This window comes from Centroberyx gerrardi, chromosome 4, assembly GCF_048128805.1.
Source record: "Centroberyx gerrardi isolate f3 chromosome 4, fCenGer3.hap1.cur.20231027, whole genome shotgun sequence".
Taxonomy (NCBI): Eukaryota; Metazoa; Chordata; class Actinopteri; order Beryciformes; family Berycidae; genus Centroberyx; species Centroberyx gerrardi.
In genome coordinates this window covers 17,757,688-17,775,559 of record NC_136000.1, presented here as the reverse complement: position 1 = coordinate 17,775,559, position 17,872 = coordinate 17,757,688, and the positions used below count along the sequence as shown (strand labels likewise).

Genomic DNA, 17,872 nt, shown 5'->3' with positions numbered 1-17,872 from the left:
CCCACCTGGTGAGCCCTTGGCGAGCGTTCCCACCCTACTCCCTCGACCATGCCCCAGAGTGCCTTGCTGTGACCCTGTGTCGGAGGAATTGGACCCCGAGTGTGAGTGACTCCTCTCCTTCAGGCTGCCTGAGGACCTCTGGTACCAGCACCGCAGCTCGTCAGACACCGCCGCCCTCCCCCCTCCTCCTCCACCCCCGTCTCGCCCCAGCGAGGGAGTCCGTACGATCTGGGAGCGGGACGGCGTGAGTCGGCCGCTCCCCTCTCCTCCCTCCTCTCCCCCCCAGGTCTCCTTGTAGAGCCCCCCGGCCGTGTAGGAGCTGGATGTCTTGAACTGGGCCTTGACGCTGTAGTGGCCCTCCTGGTCGCTCTCCAGGCTGCGCACCACCACGGGGTTGGGGCTGCCCTCCACGTAGAGCGGGTACTCCTTGATGCGGTACTGGGAGGAGGGCTGGCTCTGGCTGTGGAGGTAGACTCCGTGGTGTCCCCCTCCTATCCCGCCTCCCCCTGTGCCCCCCCCAGAGCCGTTCTTAGCTGCCAGGTTTGGCATGGAGCCGGAGTTAGAGGAGCCCAGGTGACCTGCAGACCTGGAGAGAGAGAGAGGCAACACAGACATCGATCACTGCCATTCCAGAGCAAAACACAGCTGCAGTGTTTCCTCTGTATTCATTTAGCAGTTTACCACTGCAAGAGAAAATGTGAAATTAAAACTAGCATTGTAATTTAGTCTTTAATCTATAATTTAGATTTAAAGATATAATCTAAAACTAAAATAAGTATAGTCCAAATGTTTTATAAGTAATGACGTTATAATGATTAAAAAACATTTTTAGCACTACAAGCTCAACTTGAAAGATAACTTAGACCCAAACAGCGACAGTTATGGGACAAAACTATAATTATCCCCTCAAGCACCACAGCTGCATAAAATTACAGAGGAAACACTGAGCTGGCATATTTCTTGATATACAGATGTTGTAGATAATATCACAAAAAGAGGGCCGTCAATAAAGCCTCTTTCTCTGCTGTCACTCCCCTCCCTTACCTGTGCCTTTGCCTTTGCCTCTGCCTGGCTTTGGAGGGTGAGTCCTCTCCGAGAGTGGAGTAGTTGGGGTTGCTGCCGGGGGCCAGGGGTCCACCAGAGGGGTAGTAGTGCTCAGAGCTGCTCTGGCTGGTGCAGGACGAGCAGTCATCCAGCGGGTCGGAGCCGTTGGAGCTGCGGCCTGGGCCCAGGAAGAAGTCAGGGCTGCCCAGCGTGCCCAGGGTGTGTGGGTGTGTGTCGGGGTCGGACACCAACAGCTTGCCCTGGGACTCAAGGCTGGAGCTGCGGTTCCTAAAGTGCTGAGCCAGACTGTGCAGACGGGTTGGACTGATGTCCACTGACCTGTAAGATGCAGAGGCAAAGAATAGGTTGCATATAGGTGCTGAACTGCAGTGGATGTGTTAATGTTCAAAAACAGTTCTACAGTTTTAATCCAATGGTGAATGTAATATTATGGCAATACCAGGTGTTTTTACTTGAAAAGAGAGTGGGCAGTCCACTCACCTTTGGTATTTATTTAGACAGTGGGAAAGTAGCGAGAAAGACAGAATAGGGGAGACACAGGACAGGGGATCCACAAGTGGGGGTCTTAACCACTTGTCCATCTAAGGGCACTACTAGGTGTTTTTAGCTATGACTTTACTGTGCATGTGTCACTGTGGGACACAGCTATAAAGACGCTATGAGCAAGACTGCCGCATCACTTACAGTTTAGCTTGGTAGCCAAGTTTGCCACACCAGAGACGGGAGTTAAAATCCCAGCTCAGTCAATTTTGCAAGCGCCAAATATAATCTATTCTGTTTGCCAGAGTAACACAATGTTTGAATAAACAGTGAGCAGTTGAAGGTAGAAAGGCTGACCTGGTGGAGTGTACATAGTGTGGGGTCCTGGTCCTCAGGTCCGGGGTCGAGGGCATACTGGACTGAGAACTCCAGTGAGGGAGGCTCCTGATGGGGCTGCTCTGCAGAGAGTTACTGCCTCCTGCTTCCGCACTGCCAGAGCTCGGGAAACGCCTGTGACTGGAGAAACGGACAGGGAAACTATACATCATTTGAAACATATTCAATCACACAGTCAGTAAGCAGACAACAGAAAAGTTGACAAAATGATCATTTATAAAATGGGTAGTTCAATCCTCAATTCTGATTGGATGAGTTACATTTGAAGCCATTGTAAAATACCTGATAACAGAAATAAGCTACGAGAGGCTGTGCCCTACAGTGATTTCAGAACAACTACGAGGATTTTAGGCACGACGGCTCTATCAAGACCTCTTAGGAGTTCTAAACTCACTGTAACACAGGGCCTTGAGTGGCATATTATTTAATTAAACCACTCAATAATAATTCCTACATATACCAAAGATATGCATGCCAAAGCCCTAAAGGGCTAGTTAATTCCCTCATACCTGGAGTGTGAGGAGCGTTTCTTGACTTTCTCATAGGGCTCGTCCAGCGATGATTCGCTCCACATCTTGGGTTTGATGGGAGATTTATCATAGTCGGTGCGTGTGTAGTGCAGGTGTCGCAGGCCGTCCAGCGATTGTGGAGGAGGGGGCCGGCTGTGAGATGGGGGCCGAGGAGGGAGGCCCTTGTGTGGGGATGCTACTGGAGAGAAGGTGGGAGTACCTGTGACTTGGGGATCATCTGAAACGGAGACAACATTGGATTAAATTACAGCACGCTCATTAATTTAGATAGGATAACATTTAAATATGAAAATACATCATCATTACCAGCTGCAGAAGCAGCAGAAGATATAGCAGTGAGTATTATCAGTGGTATCTCTAAAAAATGTGAGGGATAGAGACTCACCGTCATCCAAGACCAGAGCGTCAGACAGGGAGCTGTCTTCAGAACCTATATTGGCCTCTATGGGGCAGAATAACAACGACAGGAGTTAGACATCACACAATTACAAAAGCATTCTACTGCACACTGAAAAGCTTCAGACCTGTTTCATATCTACATATTTCATGTATCTAAACAGTTTTGCTCATCCAATGTGTGGACTATTATTACTGCTCTGACCAACACCCTGGAAGAGTACTGCCGTGCACATGGCATTTACAGCCTACAGATGTTAGGAGATTTTTGAAGAATGCTGTGAATGCTTTCCATGTTGATGTTGGCAAAATCTGTAGAGTAGGAGTATATTGGTACCTTCTATAATAAGCGACGCCCTCTGCGTGGGCTTCTTGCCAGAGCGGACCCGGTACTCATTGATAGAGTTCTCTATCTCCTGGAGTTTCTTCAGGGCGTTCAGGTAAGAGGTCTTCCTCTGTTTCTTCAGTTTTTTGCTGGTCACATGAGGATCGCTGGCCAGACGCCTGGCTGCCTCCGTTATCTGGGACTGGATGGCAAACTCCCGCTCCAAACGCTCCAGCTCCTCTTCCTAAGATAAGGCCATAGACAAACATGAATGCACGCACACACAGACATCACACAATTTGAGTGAAACAAGCAAAATAATACTGCACTCGCTCACATTTTTAGGGACAAAAGTCCACACTCAAGCCAAAAAAAACAAAGCTTGGCTTGCAAACACGTATTCACACTGTAACTCTCCCATGCAACACATTTGCTTAGACACATAAATTGGCCTTGCCAGAGAAAACACATTGAGGAAATCATCTATCTGTACTGCAGCCCCCCACTTTCCCACCACTGGATATTCTCTATTGAGACTCTCTGTCCCCCAGTAATAACACCCCACCATCAATCCCTCTCCACCTCCTCTCCACTTCTCCAGGGATTGGCAGAGAGCAGAGACTTTGAAATTAACTGTGTAAAACAGACTTAAGCTCTGTCATGCTATAGCCTTATTGGATATGTGAGTGTTTACTGTACTGGACATGTGTGTCTATACCCTGCAGTACATACAGTATTAGCTTGTGAATGGTTGTGTGTGTGTGTGTGTGTGTGTGTGTGTGTGTTTGACTGCCTCTGTGACCTAAGGTCCAGAACAGAGTGTTAAAATAGCAGTGCCCTACTCTAAATGTGATTATAGATAAGCAAATAAACTCATGGCAAGCCTGTGACGCACACACTGTATACTGTGTGTACGTAATGTGTGCGCATGCATGAATGTGCATGTGTGAGCACACACACACACACACACACACACACACACACACACACACACACACACACACACACACACACACACACACACACGATTTCACTTGCCTCAGGAGAGACAGAATGATGATGTATTCACTTAGGTCAACATCTTATTGGACTACCTCAGTTCTGAGGAATTCCTCACTAACAGTGCCTTCACACCACTGCCAGAGTGGCTTCTGTGTGTGTGTGTGTGTGTGTGTGTGTCCTAAAGGAGCTCAGTTTGAAGTATTCAGTGTAAAGAAAGAAACATCTTTCTGCTTGCAGGGCGGTTTTGTGATACTGTGTCCCTGGATTCTTTTCAATGCATACAACCTCAATGACACACACACACATGCTCGTGCACACACAGACACACACACAATCCTACTATCACCACTTCCTGTGGTGAGAACACAGCCAGACTATTTTTAGAAGTTCTGCAGCTCTGGAAAATCTACCCGTGGCACAAATTGGACAAAAAAAGAGAGCGAGAGAGAGAGATTCAGCACAACTACTTTTACAAGATCCAAGACTTCTCAGACTGTGGCTTTTCAATGTCCCACTTCCTCTGCTTACTTAACAAATGATTAGGGATCAGTTAACTTATCATCACCTCAATCACCACCCTATGCCATTTAGACGTCAAAGACTAAAACTGTCCTCTAATAGGTGGTTATATGAGTATTAAGTATGGGGTGTACTCTGTTTTAAAAGGAGCTACTGTTGAACTAACAAGCCTAGAGCTGTATTTTGTATTACCAGCTGTTAAACACAAGTTTTACCCATACCTAATGTGATGACACATGGATTCATAACACTGCGGTTGGCTCAAAGGAAATTAGCACTCTTAATTGGCATTCAACTACGTGATTACCCGGGGCTGGGGATGACTGTTTACATTCGTTTTCAATGTTAAAGCTACTTGTCCAACAAAATTTACAGTTATCGGTTGCGTTACACAGCAATATTTTTGAGGCGAATATATGAATATATGTCCTATAGAAAGTGCTAGTGAGGAGAACGGAGTGTTGGGGCCTCACCTCTCCCTTGGGGAGGATCTTCTGCTCGTCCAGTTTGAAGGCGGTACCGATCTTCCTCCTCACTGTGGGGGGCTCCTCTCCCGGGTCCAGGGGGTATTCCTTGGGGAGCTTTCCTGTCAGCTCCTGGAAAAGAAGATAAGGAGACAGATAAAGAAATACAGTTAGAAAAGGAAGAGTGAGAAAGTAGTCAGGGTTTCAAAATGTTTGCCAAAATGTGCGCCCGCCTATCTGTCTGTGTGTATTGTCTTACCGCCTCTCTGATGCAGATGCTCTTGAGTTCCTCTAGCCTCTGTCTTAGGGTTTCCTCCAGAGCTTCCTGCCTGGCCCTCAGTGCTGCCAGCATGTCCTTCTTAGCTGTCTGGGAGCTATCCGACTCCTGGGAGCCTGCAGGGAACAGACAACACACAAGGTAAGGGCAGGAGTCAGGAGCGTGTGTGTGTGCGTGTGTGTGTGTTTGGAGTTGTGAGGACTTGTTCTTCCGAGGCAGATTGAGGAGGGGTAGGGGAGATTGTGTATGCACCTGCTGGCCTCGCAGGATGTTTACAGGGAAGTGAATGGAACGTTTCGATAAGGAGACTTAGCTCTGGTGGTGTGTTTGTGCATGTGTGTGTGTGTTTGGGGGAAGGGGCAGTTTAGGACAAAGTCTGTGACGCACAAGCTCCAAAACCCAAGTTCCCGAGATGGTGCCAGTCTTGTTTGGACCATGCCTTGTTCATAGCAACACATACACTCGCCCACACACACATTCTCACTGTCGCTGTCTTTTTCTCTCTCTGATTGACCCTACATGGTTTACTCTGCGCTCAAACACAGCAACAATACAACACTACTTGGCAGCTTCGTAAAAAGATAAACATATTGCTACACACAGAGTAAAAAGCTCTCTTTTCTGTTACAAGATAAGGAGAGTGTCACTATTTATACTTCAATGTTACTGACAATTCTATATCTATCTTTAACCAGATACAAAAATCCCTAGCACTAAACATCTGGCATTTCTTACAGATGCAATGCATTCAAATTGGTATGTTCAGTGGTGTTGATCAGACGTCTTTCTGTGGTGCCTCACTTCCAACCAGGAAGAGCTTCAAATTGATTTGCAAACTTTCTATGGTCTGGATCAGGCTGTCAAGACAGCCACAGTCAGAGGTGAGGCGCATAAATATGACATCACAGTTCGTATGACATGTTACTGTTGCTGGGCAGAGATGGCCTCCAGCCAGCAGTGTGTCATGAAATCAATACAGTGACACGACACGAAGGAGACAACTGACAAGACACAGACAGACAAGACAGAGACACCCTGTAATGATATGGGGCGGGGGTGGAGCTAGAGAAGTACAGAGAGGAGAGTAAGGGGGAGATGAGGAGATTAGGAGTGGGGAGGACAGATAGCTGGAGAGATAAGAGGAGGGAATAAGGGAGGGAGGAGAGATATTTATATACACTGAGAACGGAGAGGTAAAGAGAAACGGATCAGGTTAGAAGAATTAGCTATGGAGAGATGAAAATGAGGAGAGCATGCAGGACATTACTGCTGGACAAGGGTGCTGTGTGTCAGTGGAAGACCTTCACGAAGACAGTAATTGATTCAGTAAGGTGTCGGCCTGGGCTACACTCTAAATAGCTGACCTCACAGCCATGTACAGTACACATGCTTGACCCTTCAAGCATAGATGGTACATTGTTTTGGTCTTAATCTGGTGCATATCTAGCCATTTCGTAAGAGAACAAAGAGGGGTCATATTACAGTCATTCCCACACTCACTTGGACATGAAATTCAAGGACTTTTCAATTACTTTCACTTGTTTGGTGAAATTCAAGGTCTAAAATTTTCATGTTTTGGGGTAAGGCATGACATTGGTCAAAATTAAACATCATAGAAGCCTAAAGTTTTTTACTCATTTTAAACCTGCTGCTGTATCACACAAATCTCCATCACAGGGTTTTCCTCTGGATGTGAAGTGTTGATCCTGGGACAGATAGAGCTGAGGCATACAGATGAATTTGGGTGCTATATTTTAATAAAAATCAAAAATAGTCCAAGGTCATCCAGAAACTTTCAAAGCCTTATTTAATTTTTCACAAATCCACAAATTTTGCATGATTTTCAAGGCCTGTGGGAACCCTGATATTAGCTCAAGTTAACTTAGCTTGTCTAGCATGGGGCATATACAGTACTACATGGCTGTCTAGGGTCAAAGGGGCATTTTAAAAACATCTTTCCTCCCATCTTTGGCTCACATACAAGTCTTCCTGTCACACTCTGTCTAACCTCATTACCTCGTCCTACACAGACAAGCATTGTTCTAAAGGCTACGGCAAAGTTGTACACCCGCCCCTTTCTAAGCCGCTACCCTCTTCATTCCCACACACACTAAATTTAGAGGCAGGGGCCTCTTGAGGATGGGTCAGGGTGACAGGCAGGGTGGGAGTTGTGTTCTATACATACAGAAAGAGACTGGGTGGGGTGGGTGTGTGTGTCTGAAATCATTCAGCACAGAATCAATGCCCTCTCTCCAAAAGCAGCTGTTTCTGTCTCTCCAGTTTTCAGCGAGCATGCACGCACACACACACACACACACACACACACACACACTGACCTGAGGAGAGGAGACTGCCACTGCTGCCACTGATAATCTTGCCCTTGCTGCCCATGTTGGCCAGTTTGGAGGTCTTGAGAGTTCCAGTCTCCGTCAGGTCTATAGCAATCTCACTCAAACTACGGGCTGCATGGATCTTAGACTGGACAGAGAAGAAGGTCAGAGAGGGTTAAGCATTGCATAATCATTACACTGTTTGCTCCAGAGCCACAGACTTGCTCACTAACCACTATGTAAAAATGTGCAATCAGATGTAGAATCACAGTTAGCACACAAAGCTTTGAACATCCCTGATGCCTTTCTATAAATGTCTGCGGTGATGTGTGTTTTGGAGTGTATGTCTGGTGGGACTGACTGACCTTGCTCTGCTTGCGGTCCAGGTAGAACTGGTGTTGGCTGATGGCCATGGCCCAGATGGACTTGATGAGGGCTGGACAGGCGTACCAGGTGTGCACGGCGATGCCACTGTGGCCAAACGTCCTTCTCGTCACCGACGCCCTACAGTAGAAGCGGACACAAGGCCTCCTTATATACACTGAATACAATGGATGGGTACACATTTTCAACAATGAAAGTACTCCCACCCAGCTATGACCCCACTACTACTACTACTACTAATAATACTACTACTGCTGCTGCTACTAACAGGGAGAAAAGATGTGAGATGCCTGAGAGACCAAGGCTGATAGAAAGAGAGAGATTTTGCAGAGCCACACACGTTGTCTCCCACATGGTTTACTCATCCTTATTTAAACACACATCTGTAGCTGAGCAACAGACCCTAATGACGGCCTCCTTTAAAGAAAAACACCACTGCTCTCTCTTTCACCCTCTCTGTCTCTCTTTTTCTCCCATTCCCTCCCTCCCTCCCTCTGTCTGTAGAATAACACTCCACATATGTAGCCATGTTAAATAAACAGAAGAAAGGTCACTTCCTCTGCAAAACAGCTATCACACAGCCATCCATCCTTCTGTGGTTAACTATCGAGGGCTCACTGTGTGTGTGTGCGTGTGTGTGTGTGTGTGTTTGTGTGTATGCACACTTGCACGTGTATGTGTGTTAATAATCAGCCTATCAATCTGTGTCAGGCACCACTGGGAGATCTCCCATTTATCGCTCTATTGCCAAGAAAAATGCTGCAACTATTACTGAATTAGATCCCAATCTCTCTTTTTTTCTATATGTAGCTTGAATCTTTCAAATATGGTACAGTCAGTGTACAGTAAAGCTACTGAAGAGTGGACATAAATAAAAGCAAAATGTTATCACTTCTGATCACCAAACTGGTTGGAATTTGCTAACATTCAATACCTAAAGTAGGACCAGTCTGAGAGTCTAGTGTACCATATGACCAACCAGCTTTGTTCAGGAGCTGAGTCTCTGATATTCACAATGCAATGCTCAGCAATTAAAGCAGAGAAAATCAAACTGTTTCCACAAGAGCACTGTAGCACGTTCTTGGCAAGACATTACAGAGACGGTGGCAACAAACAAGGGCATATTCAGGATGGAAAACCCTGCATGCTGCAACAGAGCTGTGAAGAGAAGTTGACACCAGCATATATTTGTGATATAAATGTACCTTCTGGGGTCATGAACTTCCACTGAAAACTTCTTCTCTCTGAAGTAGAGGTTCTCCAGCTGACGCCATTGGAACACCTGAGGTTTAGCAGAAACACACACTCTTCAGGGTTGCTCATAGAAGCACACGCTTCACAACAAATCCACACAGCCTTGAGGCAAATCCTCTATTCCCACCACTGAAGGTTCCACTTCGTTTTGAAAGAAAACACAATGGATAAGGAAAACAGAAAAAAAACTGGAAGAAGACGGCAAAGAGGAGGAGTTGGTGGAGGAGGAGGAGAGCAGAGGACCTCGTCTGGGGCTCTGTGATCAGGTCCAGACCGGGCGGTCTTGTCCAGAGCAGATCCCCGAGCTGGATGACCTCACCGCAAAGAGAGACAGCGAGGGAGGGAGGAGGCTTTCTTTCCTCCGCTCAGCTTTTCTTTATTCTCTTCCCTTCTTTTCCGTCCTCTTTATGAACCATCAGCTCCTCTTTAAATGAAGCCAAACCCAGCTGGGCGAGAAAGTTTCCCCCACGATGTACTCCACAGCGTGTCAGTGTGTGTGTGTGTGTGTATCTTAAATCCTCCCAGGCGCAGGGGAACAGAAAGTTTTGAGCTGGCGGGTGTTCACCATCTGTAGGCGAGTGTGTGTGTGTGTGTTTGTGTATGTGTGTTGGTGGAGCAAGAGTGTGTGAAGTAAAGTTTCCTCCTCTCCTGCAGCTTCGCTACGAGGGTTGAGGAGGGAGGGGGCGTTTAAACCTCCCCTCCTCCTGACCCCTCCTCCCTCCCTCAGGGACTATGCTTCCTGCTCTGGGCTCTGTGGCTGGGAGGTGTGTGTGTGTGTGTGAGTGTGTGTGTGTGTGTGGAGAGAGTGAGAGAGAGAGAGAGAGAGAGAGAGAGAGAGAGAGAGAGAGAGAGAGAGAGCGGGGTCAGGGGAGGAGTGATGAAGGGGGGAAAGAAGCTTTCTGTGGCCCCACCAATTGAAGTGCCCTTGCTGTGTTTAGTCAGACCTCTCTACACACACAAGCATGAGCAAACACACACACACACACACACACACACACACATTCACAAGGTCTGAGTCTGTTTCTTGTTAGAGAAGGAAAGTAGAGAGTAGGTTGTTACAGTACAACAACACAGGAGGGCCTGCATCTATCAGCTGGAGCAGACACACACACACACACACACACACACACACACACACACACACACACACACACACACACACACTCATTAGTGGTAGAGCCTTGAGCGATACGAAAGTTGACCAACTATAAACAGGCAAAGTAAAACTAAGTCGTAAGAACTGAGGAACAACAGGAGAAAAAAACAAAACAAAGTGAAAGACTGAACTACGGCAGGATAAGGGAGGAAAAGAGGAGAAAGCGAGAGGGAGGGAGGGAGGAAGGGGGCACAGCGCAGGAATTTTAACAGCCTGGGAAAACAATGGAGTGAGGGATGAGAGGGAGAATAGAGGAGGAGGGGGAGAAATATTCTGAAAACAGTATGTAAACATAGCACAATGTATGTGTGTGTGTGTGTGTGTGTGTGAGAAAATCAGTGCCCTTATCAACACGCTTGCTGCACGGTACACTCTCAATGGAGCATGAAGTGCTAATGTAGCATGGTGCTAAAAATAGCAGGCGGGGTAGATAAGGGGTGTGTGTGCGTGTGTGTGTGTGTGTGTGTGTGTGTGCTGGCTGCCTACGGTCCAGAGCTGCTGAGATAAGGTGGGTGTTTGTAACAACTTTAAGGCACGAGACAACTAAAGCTGTCTTCACCATCAGCAGGACAGCATGTAGCTCGAACTCAGGTTGCTGCAGCTTTGGAAGCAGGCTGAGATCATCTTTGATGTTTCAGGATCTGTGCCAGTGTGCGAGTGCTGTTCAAATGCAATGTGAGTATTTCAACAGGAGCCACGTGATTCACAACAAAATACAATGAGCAGTCACTCTCCAGTTTAAAATTAGACTTTAAAGTTGTGATTTTGCGCCTTGTTTCAGTGCTCCAGTTACATAATCCTACTGTATTAATGCAACCTTTGTAGTCTTTGTGACACGCTGTGAATAGACTGAATAATATCTGATAAAGACACGCTGACAGACCCTTTCTTAGGAACTCAGTCACTGCCAGCGGGTGTGCCTGTTATTAGGCCCAGGGTTGTGCATGTGTGCATGCATATGCTATAAACTCTCTTCTTTTTGACTGTAAAACACTCAAAACAATGTTACAAAAACCCACGGGTAGAGGACGTGACGGGGCATCACTCATAAACAACTGTACGCTCACATGCACAGACCCACATGTCACATACTAACGTGTGCGCACATTCACTACACAGACGAGAAAGGTCAGATCTGATAGTGTTAAAGGCCTCCATGTAGCGTCGAGTAGTGTACTCCCTGGGGATTATGGGAAGAATAGAAAGTTTAAATAGCATAGTACAGTACAACTGGAGTGAAGCCAGCATTTATTCTTTTCTAGAACTGGACCTGGGGGTCTGAAGGACTATTGTTTCACCCACGGGTGGGGCTCTGGTGTGTCCAGCAAATTCACCGGTTGTCATAGAGATGCCGATACACCCCTTGGCCACTTCCTGTTGTTTGTGTTTTGGTGGTAGTGTTTTGCAGGGATGACATTGATGGAAACAGTAATACCACAATGGGCAACACGTGTCTATTTGTTATAAAGGAAATAGAGAGCAGCTGGCTAAAGTAAATGGGTGTGCACTGTGGTTCCACTGTAGAAAAATGAATCAGTATGCATTGATGTGCATGGGAGATAAGATGACATTAAATCAAGAACAAACTAATCGGAAATTACACATCTTTAGTAGTGATACTGAAGTAAAACCCGTCCTTTGTTTTCTGTGTTTGGTCTCTGATTGGAATCTTCTTGCGGCTCCGTCACAGTGTTGACAGAAGCTCTTCCATGTTAGCCAAAAGTCAGTCAGTAAGTTAGTCAGTCAACACATAAACCCCTTAATCTCTGTCTAAATGAGTCAGAACACACTAACGAGACATTTTTACTGTGTGTGCAGTTGTAAATCCCTGGCTGTGTGTGTGTGTGTGTGTCTGCGTGTGGCCTGCGGTAAGGAGAGGGGGGAAAGTATTTAAACATCCCCAAATAAACATGCAGAGAGCGGTGGATGGTCTGCATTTACTAACAACAGGATGTCCCCTTGTAAAAAGACTAAACTAATAAAACACAACTGCCTCATATTCACACACACCAGACACACACACCTATTTTGGAGCATAAGTGAAAGTGAAGACCAAAAAAGCCAACACTCACTATTTTGACAAAGTATTTTTATATCTCCACTTTAATCACATATTAATGAATGATAAAGGTTTGTGTTGAGAATATACAACACCATTTTTACTGTGGCAAAAAAGGAAAATGGCCGAAAGTGTTCTGCCTACTCTATCTTTGAGTCACAACATTGAGAGCTTGAGCTATTAGAAGCTACTGATTGCAGTCTGAATCACTGGTGTTACTGGTACTGGACTGGCTGGCCAGCTGACTAACCACCAAGTCAACTGGTCTTCCTCTGGTTTGTTGACAGAAGCGATGACTAACATCATCTGGACTACTTCTAGTGACCTCTCTGAATATCTCTTCCTGTGAAACACTGAACAGCTTTGAAAACAAGCACCGTCCTCTTTTCCTGCTCCCCGTTTTCACATAACCCGTAACTTTGTGTTCTTCAGGATTAAGTCAGTCTTGTGATGCTGCATTAACAAGACATGAAGTCCACAAATCCCTTTTCGGTCAAACTCCTCCGAATACAATCACACTTTTGTGGTGAGGAGGCCCCGTCTTACTCTGTGGCATGGGCCAGTGCTTCCCAATATGTGTGTGTGTGTGTGTGTGTGCGCGTGTGTGTGAGTGTGTGGGTAGGCATGTGTATGTGTGTGTGTGAGTGGGTGGGTGAGGGAGAGAGAGAGAGAGAGATAGAGAGAGGCAGAGAGAGAGAAAGAGAGAGTATTGAAGCTTTATGGACGAATGACTCACACCGACAGTTACCATGGAAGCTGAATGCTTGATAAGTCACTTGTGTCGTCCCTCCCTTCCCCTCTCCCCCTCCTTTTTTATGTTATGTACCTGCAAAAAGGTTATAAATTGCCACCTTTCACCGTGTCTACCTCTGACTGATATATATAAAAAGAAACACAATATGGTACGTGACCTTTTCATGGGTTCTCTGGTGTGCTGATAAGCACAACACTTGTATTGTTGGGTATTAGTGTGTCTGTGTGTATGATCTGAGGTAAAGTGGATGAAATTTGACTGCATTTTCCTCCTGTCTCCATGGTGATGTAACACCTAGGCAACCAGAGGATTTGGAATACTGGGGAATGTGGCGGGAATGGGCCACAACGGTGAGACATGGAATGTACTAATCTACACGCTAACGGACACACACACACAAACACACACACACACACACACACACACACACAGACTGGAACAGGAGTGGCAAACAGGAAAGCTGTGGCAGACAGGAAGTATTCATCAGGATGGCGGGTTCAGAGTTCAGTGCAATTCCTGTGTGTGAGTGTGTGTGTGTGTGAGTGTGTGCATGTATGTATGTTTGTGTGTGTGTTTATGAGCGATAGAGTATCAGTGTGTGTGTGTGAGATTGTCTTGGCAGTGAGTCAGTATATGGGGATGCTGTTAACTCCATTAACACCCTGTGAGACAAGGGTGAACGGCAGAGATCAAGGCCCTAAACACGGCTGGGGGTCAGAGGTGAGACGAGAAAGGCTTTACCAGACAACACACTGGGTGTGCTGGCCGGGAGGAGGACGCCATTCACAGAAAGGCAAAAATAAAAGCAGGACAGGATGCAAAACATTCCAAGACTAAATGTCTCCGGACAGCCGCATTGGTACAGCATTGTTAGTACTCTTCCCAAACACAATACTCTGACTCACTGACTGGAAATAACGGACAGTGGTGACAATGAAGACAGACAGAGACAGAGAGAGAGACAAGGAAAGAGGGCAGTACATGGGTGACAGACAGACAGGACCGGGGTAGAGACGACAGTTCATTGTAAGGCTACAAAATCCCGGCAAAAAAACATAATACACATGGACACAACATATTTGGCACTTCTTTTTAAACAGAATCTGTGTGCCCAGATAGTTGAGTTGTCAAGTCCACTTTTGAGTGGTTGAGGATTGAATCCTGCCAGTACTTTCTCTTTTGTGTCTCCCTCTCTACTTTCCAACTTTCTGAATACATAAAAAATGTCTTTTAAAAAAAAAGAAAAGAAAAAGAAAGTACATAAAATGCACAGTTTGTATGAAAACAAGTATTTCTCTCGCTATTTTCTTCTTGCTTGGAACTTGACAGCAAAATACTTTGTTTAGGAGGCTGTCTGAAACAAATTTAACTGAAAATTTATGAGAAAATTGAAACCTTTTGCCATTTGGAAACACAATTGACATTTCAATTGTGAAACTGAAATTGTTTTTTGGTTCATTGCACATGCCTAGTTCATGGAAGCTGGACAAATAGAGACGGAGACTGTACAGAGGACAGATTGTGGTGCTGAGAGAGAGAACGTTGTCTCACCTTCCTGGGTTTGACTTTGTCCTGGTGATCATACTGGAAGATGCCTTTATAGCTCAGGCCAAGCCACCATGGGATCCCCTGCTTGTCCTAATACACACAACAAAAATACATTCAGAAAAGTGTGTGTGCATGTGCGAGAGAGAGAAAGAGAGAGAGAGAGACAGAGACAGACAGAAAGGCACAGAACAAATAGCTTAAAGCTCCGTCATATCTTCAAATCCCAAGCTGCCTGCTTGCAGGTCCAAAGTGAACAAAAATGTGTGCGGTGCGTGTGTGCGAGAGGAAAGACAGAGTAGTAAAATTGTACCTTTACAGCATAGTAATGTACTCCATATGTGGGCAGAGACTCTACGATGCTCATATAACTGTAAGGAGCAGAGAGACAGAGATATCAGGATCATAGAGAACACAACAGTGAGTACAGTCACAGTGGACACACATTACCAGACACACACAAACACACACACACACACACACACACACACACACACACTTACTTGACAATAGCTTGGCCTCTGGACTGCCCGCTGAGCTTCTTGTAATGTTCTATGACCCGGTCCTCACTGCAGGAGAGAAGACAAATCACAATGAAGAGAAAACGAGAAAAAAAAACTTAAAGAGGGGAAAAAATAGGAAGAGGAGCAGCAAGAGAGTGTTTGTGCCATGTTGTGGTGGTCTTATGGGTGAGTGGCTAGTCTCTCACCAGTAGGCCAGAGATGGGTGCTCCTTCAGGGCCTGGGTGGGCAAAGCAGGCAGCTTTTTCAGGTCAGACCTAGTTGCATCATTACTGGGATGGAGAGACCACAAGACATGATGAGAACTACAACCGCAAGAAACTCTTCATTCTCTGTAGCAGGCCACAACAATTTCATTCAAAATGTAATACTCCCACACTGAAACTGGCTGAGCAACACCCTTGAAATGTAGACAGAGGAACAACACTAAAATATTTAGTATGGCAAGTTAAAACAAAGCTGAAACTTTCCCAGAACTGTCCAAAGAATTGAGAAGTTAACTTCTCATTTCAAGGGGGGGAGGAACAATTAGTCAGGAGAGAGGAATGAATGCTGACGGCCTGAATGCTCTGGATTTCACAGAGACTGATGAGATGGATGCACAACTGGCTACTGGGCGTTGTCTAGCACTGAACAGCTGCAGAGACACAGTGGGGAACAGAGAGCAAGGGAAGGAAAGGAGAAAGTATGAAAGAGAGATAGAGGGAGAGAAAAACACAGAAGGCAGAGGAGAGAGAGAGAGATAAAGAGAGAGAAACAGAAAGACAAAAGACAGAGAAAGCGAGGGAAGCAGAGACAGGGAACCACACAGAGAGCCAGAGAGACTTGGCCCCGGAGTCAGTTTTCAGACTTCCAGTGGCAGGAGGTCCTAATACCCCAGTCTAATCCCCCAGCCTCTCTCCAGCCTCCGCCCCGGCCCCAGAGGATTGGGGAAAGCCCTGGGAACATGACAGCCGATGAGCTAAAGCCCTGGAAGAGATTCCATCCGTCCTGCCCGGCCGCAAAAAACCCCGGGATCCATTCTGCTATGTGTGAATGCAGTTGTGTGTCTGGACTGGTTAGTCCACATATATGTAAATGTAATCCCATTTTGCACATGTGCACAACACTGCATGTGTTCAGAGGGGTAAAAGTGCGCGGTAAAGTTCCATTAAATTTCATATTCATCAATCTTATTTGTCTTTAAATTCTTCCAGTGGGGTGAGATAATTCCACTTGTTTCCAATGCAGTTTCAAGAATGTTTTAGAAACAATTGTCAAATTCTTGAAACAGGAGGAGGAGGTGAGAGAAATGTCTCCAGAGTGTGTCACATTCCAGCCCTCTGCAGGATGCCATGTTTATTTACTCCATTCAGCAGAGGAAATGAGGTCAGAGGTGACGGCTGCTACAGTCTCTTCTCTGTGCTTCCCCATAGGGATGACATACATTGAGATCAACATCAGAAGCAGAGCCGCACATCTGAAGGACCATATGTGGGGCGTAGCCTGAAATATATACTTGGCTTTTACTGAATGTTCCATAGCTAAGTGAAATAGTTACACGGGGTACACACATGCACTCACATACACAGTCACAGACAAAGCTCGATCATATGATCCAGCCTGGTGAAGTCTTAGGAAATCTTATCATGCACCATTGGAGAGTTCTGTCCTTAACTGGAAGGAAGTCATGCACTGTAGACACCCACTCTCTTTCATCACACACTCACACACACACACAAGTGCATGTGATTCATGCTCTTCTCATGAGCGGCAGCACAGGAAGAAATGAGTGAATAAGAGTGGAACAGGGATGGTAGGAGAGGACGAGGGAGGGATGCAAAACAAGCAAAGAAACAAAGACAGTTCCCGGGAATGAAGCGCTCCAGTGATGTGCCTCAATGCTCAGGGGGGCAGAGAAACAGATAGACCCTTGATACGAGCGCTATTGTCCCTCTGTCTGTGCCCCTCCCGTCTGACAGGAACAAATACACACAACCCACACTAACCCTGTCACTAGGGATGGAACGAATGTTTGCGACACAAAATCTCGCAATATGCAAAATTTGACAATATGCATTGTGGAGTTGAAAAATGTTTTTTCAGCTGTGGTCTAATATCTAAGAAGTGACATGGTCTTTTCTCTTTTGCATTCTTGGAACATTGTTGGAGAGGGCAAGGCTAGCAAGTTTTAGCTTGGGTCATTACACTTTGGGTGACCCAGCTGAACAATTGTCTAGACGAAGTAGGCGTCAAGATGGACTCAGACGAAACAGAAATTGAGGACGCTCTGCCAAGTTTTAAGTCTGCTATGTGGCGGCATTTCGGGTTTGCAACTGAGGACGAAAACTGAAAGACAAAGACTGTTTGCAAGTATTGTAACAGAGTCTTGCCTTACAGGTAACACTAGAACATGCTGTACAATGCCATGTACAA

General features: G+C 46.0%; 1 protein-coding gene across 2 annotated transcripts in view; it reads right to left on the bottom strand.

The window, feature by feature from the left end:
* Positions 1-17,872, bottom strand: part of frmd4a (FERM domain containing 4A) — a 66,187-nt gene that overhangs the window by 5,969 nt on the left and 42,346 nt on the right. Inside the window, exons 8-22 of one of the 2 annotated variants that reach the window (XM_078283327.1) lie at positions 15,646-15,729; positions 15,440-15,505; positions 15,250-15,307; positions 14,943-15,029; positions 9,375-9,450; positions 8,150-8,292; positions 7,791-7,932; positions 5,437-5,570; positions 5,187-5,309; positions 3,205-3,436; positions 2,857-2,913; positions 2,451-2,688; positions 1,903-2,082; positions 1,045-1,383; positions 6-586 (exon numbers count right to left, since the gene is read on the bottom strand). In XM_078283327.1, coding sequence (XP_078139453.1) covers positions 6-586; positions 1,045-1,383; positions 1,903-2,082; positions 2,451-2,688; positions 2,857-2,913; positions 3,205-3,436; positions 5,187-5,309; positions 5,437-5,570; positions 7,791-7,932; positions 8,150-8,292; positions 9,375-9,450; positions 14,943-15,029; positions 15,250-15,307; positions 15,440-15,505; positions 15,646-15,729 — 2,540 coding nt within the window. Of the gene's footprint in view, positions 1-5; positions 587-1,044; positions 1,384-1,902; positions 2,083-2,450; positions 2,689-2,856; positions 2,914-3,204; positions 3,437-5,186; positions 5,310-5,436; positions 5,571-7,790; positions 7,933-8,149; positions 8,293-9,374; positions 9,451-14,942; positions 15,030-15,249; positions 15,308-15,439; positions 15,506-15,645; positions 15,730-17,872 lie in introns of those variants that run through there. The other variant, XM_078283326.1, reaches the window with a different exon arrangement.